This window comes from Aythya marila, assembly GCF_965140915.1.
Source record: "Aythya marila genome assembly, chromosome: 12".
In the NCBI taxonomy this organism is placed as follows: Eukaryota; Metazoa; Chordata; class Aves; order Anseriformes; family Anatidae; genus Aythya; species Aythya marila.
Window position 1 is genome coordinate 21,664,221 of NC_139053.1, and position 13,864 is coordinate 21,678,084.

The 13,864-nt window shown below is 47.6% G+C and overlaps 1 protein-coding gene across 2 annotated transcripts; it reads left to right on the forward strand.

Annotated features, from left to right (window-relative positions):
• Positions 1-4,502: 4,502 nt before the first annotated feature.
• Positions 4,503-13,541, forward strand: TAT (tyrosine aminotransferase). 2 transcript variants are annotated; one of them, XM_082769992.1, is made up of 12 exons: positions 4,503-4,636; positions 6,276-6,518; positions 6,714-6,818; positions 7,657-7,724; positions 8,086-8,244; positions 8,441-8,579; positions 9,154-9,206; positions 9,576-9,728; positions 10,550-10,678; positions 11,027-11,110; positions 12,371-12,469; positions 13,248-13,541. In XM_082769992.1, the coding sequence occupies exons 2-12, from the start codon at positions 6,284-6,286 to the stop codon at positions 13,389-13,391; spliced, it is 1,368 nt and encodes a 455-aa protein (XP_082626118.1). In that variant the 5' UTR covers positions 4,503-4,636; positions 6,276-6,283; the 3' UTR covers positions 13,392-13,541. The 2 variants fall into 2 exon arrangements, with proteins under 2 accessions (XP_082626118.1, XP_082626119.1); XM_082769993.1 differs by having other exon boundaries at positions 4,584-4,636; positions 6,283-6,518.
• Positions 13,542-13,864: the final 323 nt, after the last annotated feature.

A 13,864-nucleotide genomic window follows, 5' to 3' on the forward strand; every position in this document is an offset into this window, starting at 1 on the left:
CCCCGCAAAACGTTTGCTGTACACAGGCTACTTTTCCAGAATGCGGTGTCTCTAGCTAGACTGTGCAATTTGCCTTTCATACTTTTCAGATTTATATTTCTGAGGTCAAATCAAAATTCATCCTAATTACAGGCAGGTAGGTAAAGTAGGTACTATATATTTTGGAGTTACTAGTTACTGGCTTTGAGTCACTCTTTGTGGATTCTGCTGTCTTTCTGGCTCCTAAATATTTGCACAGCTTTGTATAACCTAGCTGTTTTGTTGTTGTTGTTGTTTGTTTTGTGGGGAGGTTGAGTTTGTGGTGGGTTTTTTTGGTTGGTTGGTTGGTTGGTTGTTTTTGGTTTTTAGCTAATTTTCTGCCCTGATTCTGCAAAGAAATGCTGTGCTCAATTTCAGCTGAATGCTGGACAATTAAGATTGCTGGAGGCACAACCATTGTGATGGTTTAATATATGTGGATATATGCAAGTTTGGCAAAACAGCTCTGTCTATGCACAAGGCAGATTTAACTATGAATTTGTGCAGTTTTCAGAGTGCTCATGTGACCTGACCTGTAACAGACAAGGGTTGTCCCTTGCATTTCAGGAGAGCTTCTGCAGTGTTGTAGATATTATAGATATATGTAAATATTAGGAATCAATAAACAGTCGCAAAATTCACCAGAACCAAGGAGTCTCCAGGGCTATTTGCTTATCTAAGTGAGAGATTAACAAGGAAAAATCACATACTTGGTTATTAAAAGCAGATTTAGCTGGAAATGACTAAACAGAGATTAGGCTACACAAATACTTGCGGAGACCACCCCTGAATGGTTAGGTGTTGCGAAGCACGGACGAAAGCATGACAGACACCAGCAGAGTCAGATCATGCTTCACCATTTTATTGCCCGAATAGCCCAACTTTTATAGTGAATTTTACAGGAGTGGACAGTGTTTCACACAAGATTATTGGTCAAAAGCACTCAGACAAACCGTTAAGAAAATAACACCACCTGCAAGAAAAGAACCCCCCTTTTTGATTAGGAGTTAGGAAAACAACCCCCTTTGTGCTTAACGGTCACGTAGGCCTAGTCCTTGAGGCCAGTTGCTGATAACAATATTTTTCTGAGTTCCTTAATTGGGTGATGTGGGAGTCATTGCCGTGGGAGCTTCTCACAGTTACTCTGGCAGCCTGGTTTGCTCAGCTACAGCAGGCCCTGAGATTTCTAAGGCCTACCCTGGTTGCTTAAAGCAAGCTTAGATCGAACAATTATGCCAATTCCCAACAGTTAGGGTTATGCCAGTGTCAGAAAAGACTGGACAGAAATTGATGAAAAGAAAAGCAAAGCAAGAGGAAATAATTACTGAAGTGATTTGTAATTGATGCCAGTTAATTTTTGTGCAGAGTACTGGTTAAGTGTCTGTCCCTGGAGCTGTATACCCTGAAAAAAGAGTGCAGAGCACATGCACAAAACTCTACCGGTGTATGAAGTGCCTGCAGCCTGATGCAGACACAGGTTTGTCAGTGCAGTGATGCTTGAGTTCATGCCTTAGTCAAGCAGCTGTTTCTCAGTCCTCCTTCGTAACTCTGGCTGGTCCAGGAAGAAGCAACTGCTTGCCCATCTAGATTTGGACTCTCTTCACAGAAACAGACCTCTGGGCAATCAGAACAAGGTAGTACCAAAGAAACATTGAAGCCATTACAAAGTTTCTTCTTCCACTGGGAAGAGACAAAGGCCAATTGCTGAAACTACAGAAGAGGGAGATGAAGAAGTATGCAACAAAAGACCTGCAGGGGAGAGCAGCTGAGAAAGAGGAACAGATGGTAGGGGCTAGCAAGTGGCTGGAGGGGTAGAGAGGGCAACAAACTGCCTTACTGGTAGTAATGCATCCTACAGAGTGTGGCCACCTCTTTTGCTGCACTGTACAAGGGCAGGCATCCCTGTATTTGGAGAATCAGAATCAAAGTCTTACAGAATGATTTGGGTTGGAAGAAGTATTAAAGATCATTTAATTACCCCCACCCCACGCCTTCCACACCCCCTGCCATGGGCAGGGACACCCCCCAGTAGGCCAGATTGCTCAAAGCCCCATCCAGTCTGGCCTTAAACACTTCCAGGTATGGGGCATCCACAGCTTCTCTGGGCAACCCGTTCCAGTGCCTCATCACTTTCAGAGCAAAGAATTTATTCATAATGTCTAATCCAAATCTACCCTCTTTTAGTTTAAAGCCATTCCCCCTTGTCCTGTCACTGCACTGCCAGATAAAGAGTCACTTTCTAGTTTTTCTATAGCCCACTTTAGGTACTGGAATGCCTCTATAATGTCTACCTGGAGCCTTCTCCAGGTTGAACAACACCAACACCCTCAGCCTGTCTTCATAGAAGAGGAACTCCAGACCCTTGGTCATCTTTGTGGCCCTCCTCTGGACTTGTTTCAACAGGTCCATGTCCTTCTTGTGCTGGGGGCCCCAGAGCTGAACACAGCACTCCAGATAGGGTCTCATGAGAGCAGAACAGAGGGGGAGAGCCACCTCCCTCGACCTGCTGGCTACACCACTTTTGATGCAGCCTTGAATACAGTTGGCTTTCTGTGCTGCAAGAGGTCCTTCTCCTCAGGGCTGCCCTCGGTACATTCTGCACCCAGCCTGTATTTGTGCTTAGGGTTGCCCTGGCCCAGATGCAGGACCTTGCACTTGGAACATGAAGTGCTGAGCTGTGTGCTCATGCTTTGTTCCTTTGTTCCACATAGCACAAGGGGTGGGGGTAGGGGGGCTGCATGATATTGGATCATCTAGAAAAGGACTGGAGTCATACAGAGAGAGGAGAAGGGCATAGCAACAGCAGCAGAAACCCACTGATCCCATTGCACTGTGTCTCTCTCCTATCTGGCCAGGTTTTCATCCTTACATAACTGAGTCTACCTCTGCCTCCAGAGCCACATTTTTTTTTTCTCTCTTGGCAGCAGGCTTCCATCATGCCCTCCCCTGAACTCCACTGCAGTGTGCAGGATGTCAGGTAGAGCTCCAGTTGCATCATCTTCAGGGTTGTTGCTAGGCAGAACAGGCAGCAGCGTCCTTGAAGCTTCCTGACACCACTTTTAACTCTGTTAGGGCTGCAACATGGTAAGAGATGGGGCTGGCTGGGGGAAGCAAGAAAGGTACCCATAGGTGCTTGGAGAGGGCATGACTGAGCTTCTGAATGTTGCTCATGTCAGGGTTCAGCAAAAAGGAGAGAAGAAACAATCCAGAACTGTGAGGCTCTTGACAGAAGAGAATCCAGCCAGCTTCCACAGAAGACATTTCTCTGTCAAATGTTTTTGAAAGGCACTATTCCATGGCCAAAGCCCCCAGCATGGCTACTGTGGGAGGCCTGCCAGCCAGCCTGGGTCTAGGGTCTCTGCCCAGACCCACTGGCTGCAACCCACCATCTCCTAGCTTGTCTCCAGCACCAGAGTCCCTGGCCCCCATCACCCCCATTGCAGCACTGTGGCCAATAGCAGGTCATGACTCCCCAGCAGCATCACCCAGCCCCAGTGCTGGGCTGGAGAGGACACACACAGTTAGCACCTGGGAAGGTGCAGCCTTATTGCTGGTGGAGCAGTGGGCATGTGCTGAACGCCCATTCACACACACACACACAGGAGCAGAGTGGGTATGAACAGACAAAATCACAGTGACCGCTGGCCTCTGCAATAGTATCATCAGTCCATTTGCCAGGGGATTAGCAGGATGCGTCTTGTCCCTGACCAACTTTTTGATCTCCAGCCATTTGCTGCCAGGGTGGCAGGGAGCAGCCCTTGGAAGACAGGGAGGGAGCAGATGCCTCTTACTTACCCCAGGCCTGTAGCAGGCAAAGGACAAAGCACAGATTTACATCTCTAAGGAAAAAAGGGCCTTCTGGGAATGGTGTCATCTGTGCTTTGCAGTACTATCAGTGGAGAATTAATTGCATCATATGTGTTATTTGCCCTCATGAAGAGTTTGTTTGGGCCTTCCAACAATAACAGAACCAAACAACAATAACAATAAAAGCAACTTGAGCTTCCTTTAACTTTTCAGCTCCTGGTGCCTCACAGATGCCTGCTATGGAAGGGTCTGCTTCCTTTCAGCCTATGGACAAAGATGTCCCCTGTGTATAAGTGATGCCATAAACTGTACTTTCTCAGCTGGTACACTGGGTATCCAGGGCCTTTGAGGCAAGCAGGACATACTAATTCTGTCTGGAGGCTTCAGGGTCCAACACTTCTCTCTTGGTTCATTACAAGATGCTAGGGCTTGGAATACTGTGGTCTGCTTTGTGGGATTCTTCCCCTTTGAGGACAGAGGGAAGTGATGCAGAAGAGTGGTAGCCCAGGGCCTCCAAGAAGCAAAATTGTGTCCCTCTGTAGGCTACCCCCAGAAAGAGTTAATGTGCAGGCATGTTTCAGGTGTTTGAAATGAATGAAGTTACAGTGGGGAGGAGAGGGCACTTCTGGGTGGAGAGAGCAGCCCTCTCTGTGAGCCAATGGCTAACGGCTTCTGACCCAACGCCCAGTTTGGGGGCTTATTTCATGAGCAAGAATTTGCTGGAATTTCTTCTTGAGAGGATTTGTCCTGGATGAAAAGTAGGGACTGGACCTCTAAGCTTGTTGGTGCCTCCCTGTCTGTGCTGTAGCAGGTAAAGTATTGTCTGGTACCTTGCTTCTTTCAGGGGGAGTAGTGGGTTTTTCCCTCGCTGCCTATGCTGAAGGCATCTGTTCTGCCTGCATATGTAATTCCCAGTCACATCAGAACCATGGTGTGACTCTGCTGGGTTTTGCACCATGCACTGGGACTCAGCCCTAATGTTGAAATGAGATACATTGCTCATTTCTCTGCTCAGTTTTTGTGCAGCCCTGCTGTGTAGTTCTTCGTCTACCTTTCTTTTGGTGCAAAGGAGACCCAGAAGGTGTTAACAGCAGGAAACCTGAACTCTTTCTTTGTCACCACCACCCTGTTAGGATAATCTCAGTCACTTTAAATAAGTTAAGGAAGCACTGCTGGTAGGGTAACTGTAGCAGCATGGGGCATCTCTGGGTTCAAACCTCACTGAAGCAATGAGATATTTGTTCAGGTTGCAACTCTTGCCAGAACCAGTTAATAATATAATCCCTCCAGATCAGTGTCTGCAGCAAGGACAGGGGAGCCAGCTCCCTTTTCTGTTGTGCCCTGAGTATCTGAGAGCATGGCATCTAACAGTGCACGGGCTATGCAACTGCCATCAGGAAAGGGCTACAGTTCAGTGAATACTCTCAGTGGAGCAGAGAAATAGTCTGTACAGAGACAGAGCATGAGCTGCTGATGGCAAGATTATGAGACACTGTGCTGGTGTCTGTGAGAAAGGGCTTGGTGGCTCTAGAGGTATCTGCATGCCTTCTCTCTACCCTTCTGGAGGTAGAAACTCCTGAGTCAGCTCTAGTTCTTAAGTAAGGAATTTGCTGTCTGGGACTGGCTTGTGTTTTGGGTATACATGCTCAGGTGTGTAAGCCACTTTCATGCATGCTTTTTGAGGTCTAAAAAGCAGCTGTTCCTCTGCTGTGCCTTGCTTGTTACTCAGCCTCAGGCAGGGCTACAGGCCCTTTGCCTAGTATGGTGTCACTACCCAGATTTCCCTCTTGGCCCTACCAGTCTTGCTCCATTTTCTAAGGACAGCCCTTTAATCTAGAGCATTGCATGGGACTGTTGCTCCCTGTTGCTCTGCTGACAGAGACAACTGTCTGTAGCTAATACCTTATCACTGTCAAGTATATCCTGATAACATGAGATCAGAGCTACTTTTCTGATATCTAAAGTTTGATATTAGTACTCTGTGGACTGGATGTGACACACACACACAGTGGGCTGATCCTTGTAGTTACTGCTTGAGGTCTGGTGGGGGGACACAACACAACAGCTGGCCCTCCTGTCAGTGGAACACTGAATCTGAAGCCACACAATGACTGCGGTGTGCTGCTAACTCCTGGCTGATGGATTTAGCGAGGGCTGCTCCTCCACAGCACAGCAAGTGCATCCATGCAAAGAAGTAGTGTGGCTACTCCAGAGTGTTGCTTTTGTCTTTCCCACTCCGCTGTACTCATTTACGTGTTCAGTTTCACTCCATCCTGGCCCCAAGAACAGCTCTACTTGCTGTTGGTGACTGATTTGTCCATAGGTAATAGGTAAATTCTGCAGCTTCCAGAAGTTTTGCTTTTGGAGAGTCATAGACACTCTCCCAGGTAGGCAGAGTTTTTGTCTGGCATATGTTAACTAAGCTGAGGAAATCCATCTACTACTAACAGTTTTCAGGATGGACTCGTACTTGATCCAAGTGAACGGCCCTGGAGATCATGCCCCTCTGCTGGATGTTCATCTCAAGACCAATGGAAACAGCATGTCACTGGGGAAGGTGAAGGGCCGGAAGCCAAGATGGGCTGTCAGGGCTTCTGAAATGTCAAAGAAGACTTTCAATCCTGTCCGAGCCATTGTAGACAGCATGAAGGTGGAGCCCAACCCAAAGAAAGCTATGATTTCCTTGTCTTTAGGTGAGCACAGTGCTATTGACTCTGAGCAGTGGGGTGGGCTATGGGGGCTAGCAGACTGCAGGGCTCTGAAGCACAAAGCTTGTGGAACCACACAGGGATATGGAAGTTTACCACACATCTCTGTGCCTGCCACAGACCAGTGAGAAGATTTTTTTCCCCTCCATTGATTTTTACTATTTTTCAATCTTTGAAAAGGAGACCCAACGGTCTTTGGAAATCTTCCCACAAATGATGAGGTCACACGGGCTGTGAAAGAGGTTTTGGACTCAGGACGTTACAATGGCTATGCTCCATCTGTTGGTAAGTTGACAGAGCTACTCCTATGAGAGTGGGATGAAGGCACATGTGAGGTCCTACCCTATAGCAGGTATGTAGAGCCTACAGATGTCCACAGTAGCACCCTGCAGCTGCCCTCACCAGTAGTCACAGGAGCACACGAACATATATCCCCCAAGATGCCATTAGTGCCCTTTCCTGCATGATCTGTTTGAGTAGACATTATATGTGTGCTTTCCCTGAAACACCAACAAGGTCCAGTGCCTCACAATAGCTGTGTTTGTTTCCCATGCCATTTGAGCAGGCAGAGTTTCAGAAATCCAGAAGGCCAAAGGTCTGTGTCTCCCTGACATGGATTGCAGCCAATTTACTTCTGTTATGCCCTGACCAGGACTTCCTTTGCATTCCCTGCCTTTGAAGAGAACATGAGCCTTGTTTGCAGTTAATACAAACAGCATACACAGAGCATAGATCACTCCTGCCTCACAGGACACTCTCCACGTGGTGACAGTGAGGGACCTGGTACAAGGAGGGCTGCCCATGTGGCACCACTGAGCAGTGAAGGTCATGTAACAGCATTTGGCTTTCTGCCGGGGCGTAACAGCTCCCTAACTACTCTCTAGCCAGCTCCAGAGAGTTCCATGTTTGATAGTTCCCAGAGACTTTCTTGCGTTTGACACACCTGCTCCAGACGTGGAGCTGCATTGCACCTGGCCTGAGGCAGGATGGTCTCTCCCACCTTTGGACAATGTCACTAATGGGCTTGCCCTGGCTAGACAGGCAGCTACGAGCCTTTTCCTGGCAAGAAAACTGAAATGTTCTGTAAAAGCCTTCCTACCATGTCTTGTTCTTCTCTCCCCAGGCTACCAGTCCTGCCGGGAAGCAGTGGCTGCATATTACAACTGTCCAGAGGCACCACTGGAGGCCCAGGTACTGGTGCCCAGCTGAGGAATTCCCACTACAGTGCAGGCAGGGTGCTGCTGTCTGTGTCTAGCCCATGCAGCATGGGGACCTTGCCCCAGCTCTGTCCCTCTCCTGTCTAAATGTGGCACAGAAGGGTACCTCATGACCTTGTCCTACACTGGCCTGCTGCTCCCATCCCTTGCCCTGGACCCTTCTCTTTGGAGGAGGCTGAGCTCTCCAGTTGTTGGAGGTTACCTGCCTTCAGTCAGGCTCCACACTAGTCTTTTTGGTTGAAAAGCTCTCCCTTGGCAGAGCCTGGGCACTCTTGTGTGGCTGGAAATCCTCTGAGTGGCTGTGCTTTCCACTCACTCCTGTGTGCTGTTTGCAGGACGTCATCTTAACAAGTGGCTGCAGCCAGGCGATAGAGCTTGCCTTGGCAGTGCTGGCTAACCCAGGCCAGAACATCCTGGTGCCACGGCCTGGCTTCTCCCTCTACAAGACTCTGGCACTGTCCATGGGAATTGAAGTTAAACTTTACAACCTCTTGGTAAGTGACAGGTCTGGAAAGGGCAGCTGTGACACCTCTGCCTCTCCTTCTTAAAATAAATAAATAAACAAAAACACTTTGTCTCTGACTGGGAAGTGGCTTAAAGATGAACTGAGCACCCCTGGGCACCTTGTCATGCCTCTGTGCAACATGTATGATTCTTCCACTGTGCTTCCCCTCTTCTTCCCTTCATTAGCCAGAGAAGTCCTGGGAAATTGATTTGAAGCACTTGGAGTCCCTGGTGGATGAGAAAACAGCTTGCCTGATTGTGAACAACCCATCAAACCCCTGTGGTTCTGTGTTCAGCAAAAGCCACCTCCAGAAGATCCTGGCAGGTGAGACTGCTTGCATGTAGCTGGAGTATGAGTACAGTCTAGTGTCTGCCCACAGTGCGTGTGCCTCAATCACTGTTTCTGCAGGGCTGTGGTGGCTGCCCTGCTATGTGACAGCACTGTAGGGAAGCAGTGCTGTGGTCCTGGGGGTTGCCTCTTTCCTCATAACTGACTGCAGACCATGAAGCAGGGTTTGCTCAGTGTGAAGGGTTTGCCTTATGTAAGCAAGAACATGTAGAGTGTGTGTCTTGGTCTTTCTCAAATGCCCTGTGTGACTTGGACTGCTCATTTCCCCACTCTTGCTCCACAGGAGTGCGATCACAGGGAGCATTACAGCTCCTGAGCACTGGCCTGTCAGTGCAGGGGCCTGTACTACCTACACCTACAAGTTAGAGCAGAAGCAGGCTCAGCCAGGACAAGGCTCTCCAAATGAACTCCTTGCTGTAGAAGGAAGATAGGGACCTGCTGTCCTGGTACAGAGGGCTCTGAGGGAGCCCTGCCAGGCCCTGTAGAAAAGGACAAGTCTCCTCTTATGGAGGATGCAGGATAACCAAGCTGAATGTCCTCTCTCTCGCAGTGGCATCAAGACAGTGTGTTCCCATCCTTGCTGATGAAATCTACGGAGACATGGTGAGTGTCTACTGCAGACCTTTGCATCCGCATGTTACCTGTCCTTTCTGATGCACTTTCCCTTCAGCCCCAGGGCAGTGAGCACTCGAGGTGAGCAACAGCTTCACTCCCCTGTACTGTGTGTGAGTCCACACCTGGAGCTCCCAGTCCTGTAAAGTGCAGTTCTGAGAGTACCTCTCATGTCCAGCTCATTTTTTTCTTTCCAAATATCTCACTCCCATGTGAATGCACTTACTGTCTTCATACCCTTGAAGCTTTCACCATCATTTCCTATCACTTTACTGCCCCCTTTCTTATTGTGCCTTGTGCACAAGCCCCTGTTTTCACAATGAGAGATGGGAACAACCGTAACAAAGCCTCCTATCACAGGTGTTTGCTGACTGCAAATATGAACCCATTGCAACTCTCAGCACCAATGTGCCCATCTTGTCCTGTGGTGGCTTGGCAAAGCGATGGCTTGTCCCTGGCTGGCGGATGGGCTGGATCCTAATCCATGACAGGAGAGACATCTTCGGTAATGAGGTGAGAATTTCCAAGTGTCACTGCCTTGGCAACAAACTTGTGATGTGTTCAGTGTGTGAATCACCAGGGCTTTGACCGATACAGGCCTCTTTTGCTTTCATGTGAGTTGCTCACATGTTTTTCTGCACATGCTGGCTGCTCATGTCCATTCCTTAGTCCATCTGCTCCCATATATTGCCTTTCACCCGTCTCACTTGTTTCTGCTGCCTTCTCTCAAACAGCTCCTGCATACTGATAGCATTGCATGGTTTATCCAGTATGTGGGGGCAGTGTGCTCTAATCTGTTTTCCCTTTAAAGTGGGACCAAAGCAGCATGCATTGTAGCCAGTGTGTTATCTATCGCTTCATCTGTGTTACAAGAGCAACCACCTACTGCAGTGATCCTTTGACCTAGAGGGCTTTCTTCATGGGAAGAGAGAGAAGAGAGCAGCAATTGAGTGAGCAGAAGAGCTAATGTTGTTTTTTCCTAGCTAGCTTTGAAAGTGTGGATTGTGGACCAAAACCTAACAGACATGCAAAGAGGCTTTTGGAGCAGCTCTGTCTCTATTTAGCAAGAATATTAGCTATAATCAAGCATGTTCTGAGTGGGAAGATCAGAATGGTGTTTCTGCTGGCATTACAATTCCTAACTGGAGACCAGAGAATGACACTGTAAATAGTCTGCAGATACTTGTAATGTAATCAAGCAAATATTCCTAAGTACTCTGTATGCTGAAGAGAGCAACATTAACAGCTGTAGAAATGCAGACAACAGGCCTTGGAACTGCCTCTTTTCTTCAAAAAAGCACACTGAGTTGCAAATATCATCATGCTTCTTTCAGATCAGGGATGGCCTTCTTAGACTGAGTCAGAGGATCCTAGGACCATGTACAATTGTCCAAGGAGCACTGGAGCGTATCTTGCACCAGACGCCTCCTGAGTTCTACCACAACACCCTCAGCATCCTTAAGGTAAAAAGGCTGTCACAGGACATCAGTTTGTTCATGTGTTGTTTGGGGTGGGGGAAATCAATATCTCTCTAGCCTATCCTCATGGCAGGAATACTGGCTATGACAAGTTTCAGGAAGCCTAGCCCTGCAGCTAAAACCGCACCCAAGCGGTAAGGCATTCATCCCTGACTTGCTGAGCTCAGCTCAGTGTACTCAAGGCCATGATCACCCATTTTGTTTGCGTTCCTTGCCCCTTTATTTGCAGTGGGCAAACTTGTTTATAGTCCTGATCCAGAGCTTGGCTTCCATTTGCTGATCAGCTTCCTGGAATTTCTCCTGTTTTTGAACTTTCTTCTTTCTGCTTTTCAGTCCAACGCTGACCTTTGTTATGCTGCCCTATCGGCTATCCCAGGCCTCCAGCCTGTACGGCCTGCTGGAGCCATGTACCTCATGGTAAGTGAGGAAAGTGAAATGCTGTTTTCTGACCAACATTGATCACCCTAGGTCTCTCTGCTGTAGCTGTCAATGGCTTCAAATTAGTGCTTAGCACCAGGTCCCCACTACCATGCATCTTCACATTGCTCAGAACAGTGGAACCATCCCTTGGTCGTTTTAGAAAACTACCATATGTTGCCTACTACTCACACAGTAGAGGCTGGTACATTTAACCTGCTTGTACCTGCAGAGCACTCAGTGAGTTATACATTGCAAAACAATATTGTTTTTATCTGGATTTGAAGCCAGCTGCCAATGGAAAGCCTCTATATCACAAGTCATACCTGCTGTTAAAGGTGTAGCCTTCCTTCTACATGGCTTTTTTTTTTTTTTTTTTTTTTTAACTCTTTATGGTGTACTGAAGTTTCCTTTTTCATCTCAACAAGCTCAACTTAAATACTTAAGTCTCAGGTTTAGTACATTTCTACACGTATCTTCGTTTGGTCTCATGTTTTGGGTTTTTCCACAGCTTTGAGGGAAAATAAAAATAAAAATAAAAAAAGATGGATCCAGAAGTGGAAAATACTGCAATGTCAGTCTCTTCCAAGTTCAACAAAAAAATCTTTATCAGTAGACCTTGTTTACAACCTTACCCAGAGCTACACAGGTCATTCTTTTTATGATGTTTGTGTAGAGTCATAGTTCTAAGAGTCATCCATTCCTCTAGTACTTCTGCAGTATTTGAACACTTATTCCAAAAGAAATCACCTAGTAAAATTTTTCTTCCACTGGCTCTTCCAGAACTTCCTTTCTTCTTAGCATTCCAGACATTATCTTTTTTTTTTTTTTTTTTTTTTTTTTCTTATCTTAAAACTAATTAATTTGTCTTCTATCGCTTTCTTACATTACAGATTTCTTGGATGACAAAATTACTAATAGATATTGGATAGACTTTTCTCACACTTCTTCCTTATCTGGATTTATCCCTTCTCATTTCTAATGGGTTCCTGTACCTGTGTTATTCAGCTTTTGACTAAAGCTGCCCTTAACAGAAATTCCAGCTTTGGGCAGTTTGTTTTACTTTACTTAAAAAATCCCCAGTGTTCACTTATATATATTTGTTTGTCTTGCATTCCAGCCAGCCCAAATAATGAGCAAAAATCCCTGAGGGCAGGCAGCTGCACTTGGCTGGGAAACTGTTGGGCATTGTGGGTAAGCAGGGGACACTGCAGATAGTTTTGGTGCCTTCGGTTGCCACGTTCCATCCTTCTGCTGCAGGTTGAAATTGAGATGGAGCATTTCCCTGAGTTTGAAAATGACGTGGAGTTCACTGAGCGGCTCATCTCGGAGCAGTCTGTGTTCTGCCTGCCGGCCACAGTAAGCATGACATTGAGAGTCCCATGGGTGTGTGGGGCCTAAGCACAGGGATAGAAGCAAATAGCAAACTGCAACCCTAAATTCTGGGGACAGCTTGGAAATTCTGTATGCAATGTCCATGCACTGTCATGCTCTAAGTGCAGTGTGGAAGGACGGGGACTGGAGATATCTGGCTTAATAACAGCTCTTGGTCAAGCTCTCAGGACCTTTCCAGCTCCAAATTTGCTCTGTATTTCTGATGTTGGCAGAGCTGTATCCCTGGAATGAACGTACCTCCATACCTCCTTGCTGAAGCCACTCTCTCAGAGACTCAGGACTGCTCCCACCTATCTTCCTTTGTATGCCCCATTTATAGTCTCCCAAGCCTGTAGGCACAGGGCATAATTCTCAGCCTGTAGTCTGTCCCTCTGCCTATCTCCTTCCTACTCCACTTTCTACACTGAATCCAGACAGGCCCCAGACTTTCTCCAGCCCTAGCCTTCTGTAAGCCTTTGAGGAGGAGAGAGGTATCCCTAGGTCTTACACAATCCATGCAGTCCTTTGGTTTGTGACCCCTACAGCATTATGTCTGCACTGAGAAGTTTCCCAGATGGAGCTGGGAGACCTATTTGAAATGGAACAGCCAGTCTAAGGGAGCAAGAGTCTGGCCTTACTGTCCTCAGTCAATGTCCTACACTGACCATTTTCATTTGTTACTACACATGTGGCCCCAAGGCAGGGCTCTGAGACACCAGCATTATCCCAGATAATCTGTCAGTTTTATCTTTTATCATTTCAGTGCTTTGAGTACCCAAATTTCTTCCGTGTGGTGATCACTGTACCTGAGGAGATGATCTTAGAGGCCTGCAGTCGCATCCAGGAGTTCTGCGAGATGCACTACCAGGGTGCTGAGGGGGCCCAGGATTTGGAGTGTGACAAGTAGCCACAGCCAGCCTCCTGCCTCTGCCTGGCTAGATCTTGTGTGAGGCAGCAGGCAGAGCTGTGTCCAGCCAGCCCCACAACCCCCTGCCTGTAGGCAGCTGCTGTCCTGCTGCTTTGCTTTTTTTCTTTTTCTTTTTTTTTTTTTTTTCTTCACAGACCCCCTAAGCTCATGGAAAGAAGCAGACACTTCTCTTTTCCACTGCAGCTCCCACACTCTCTGGCATCTGGTGTCTGTGGTCTCCATATACTCAGTATCTTCACCCCACCACAGTGGTCTGTGCTGCCCATGAACAAGCTGCAGGCAGGGGCACATGGCTGATTCTGCACCAGGACCCGCAGCCTATGGCCCTGTGTGGCCAGTAGCTCCCGTGCTGCCTGCACTCCCCCTCTGGGGCAGGAGATGGTCGTGGTCTCAGAGGACAAGAGACACTCACCCACCTCTTACCTGTTTTAACTTAGGAGGTCAGAGCTCTT

Coding starts and splice junctions, on each gene's coding strand:
- TAT (XM_082769992.1), top strand. CDS start 6,284: ATGGACTCGTACTTGATCCAAGTGAACGGCCCTGGAGATCATGCCCCT. Junction 9,207..9,575: donor ATGAAATCTACGGAGACATG/GTGAGTGTCTAC, acceptor CTCCTATCACAG/GTGTTTGCTGACTGCAAATA. Junction 10,679..11,026: donor ACACCCTCAGCATCCTTAAG/GTAAAAAGGCTG, acceptor TCTGCTTTTCAG/TCCAACGCTGACCTTTGTTA.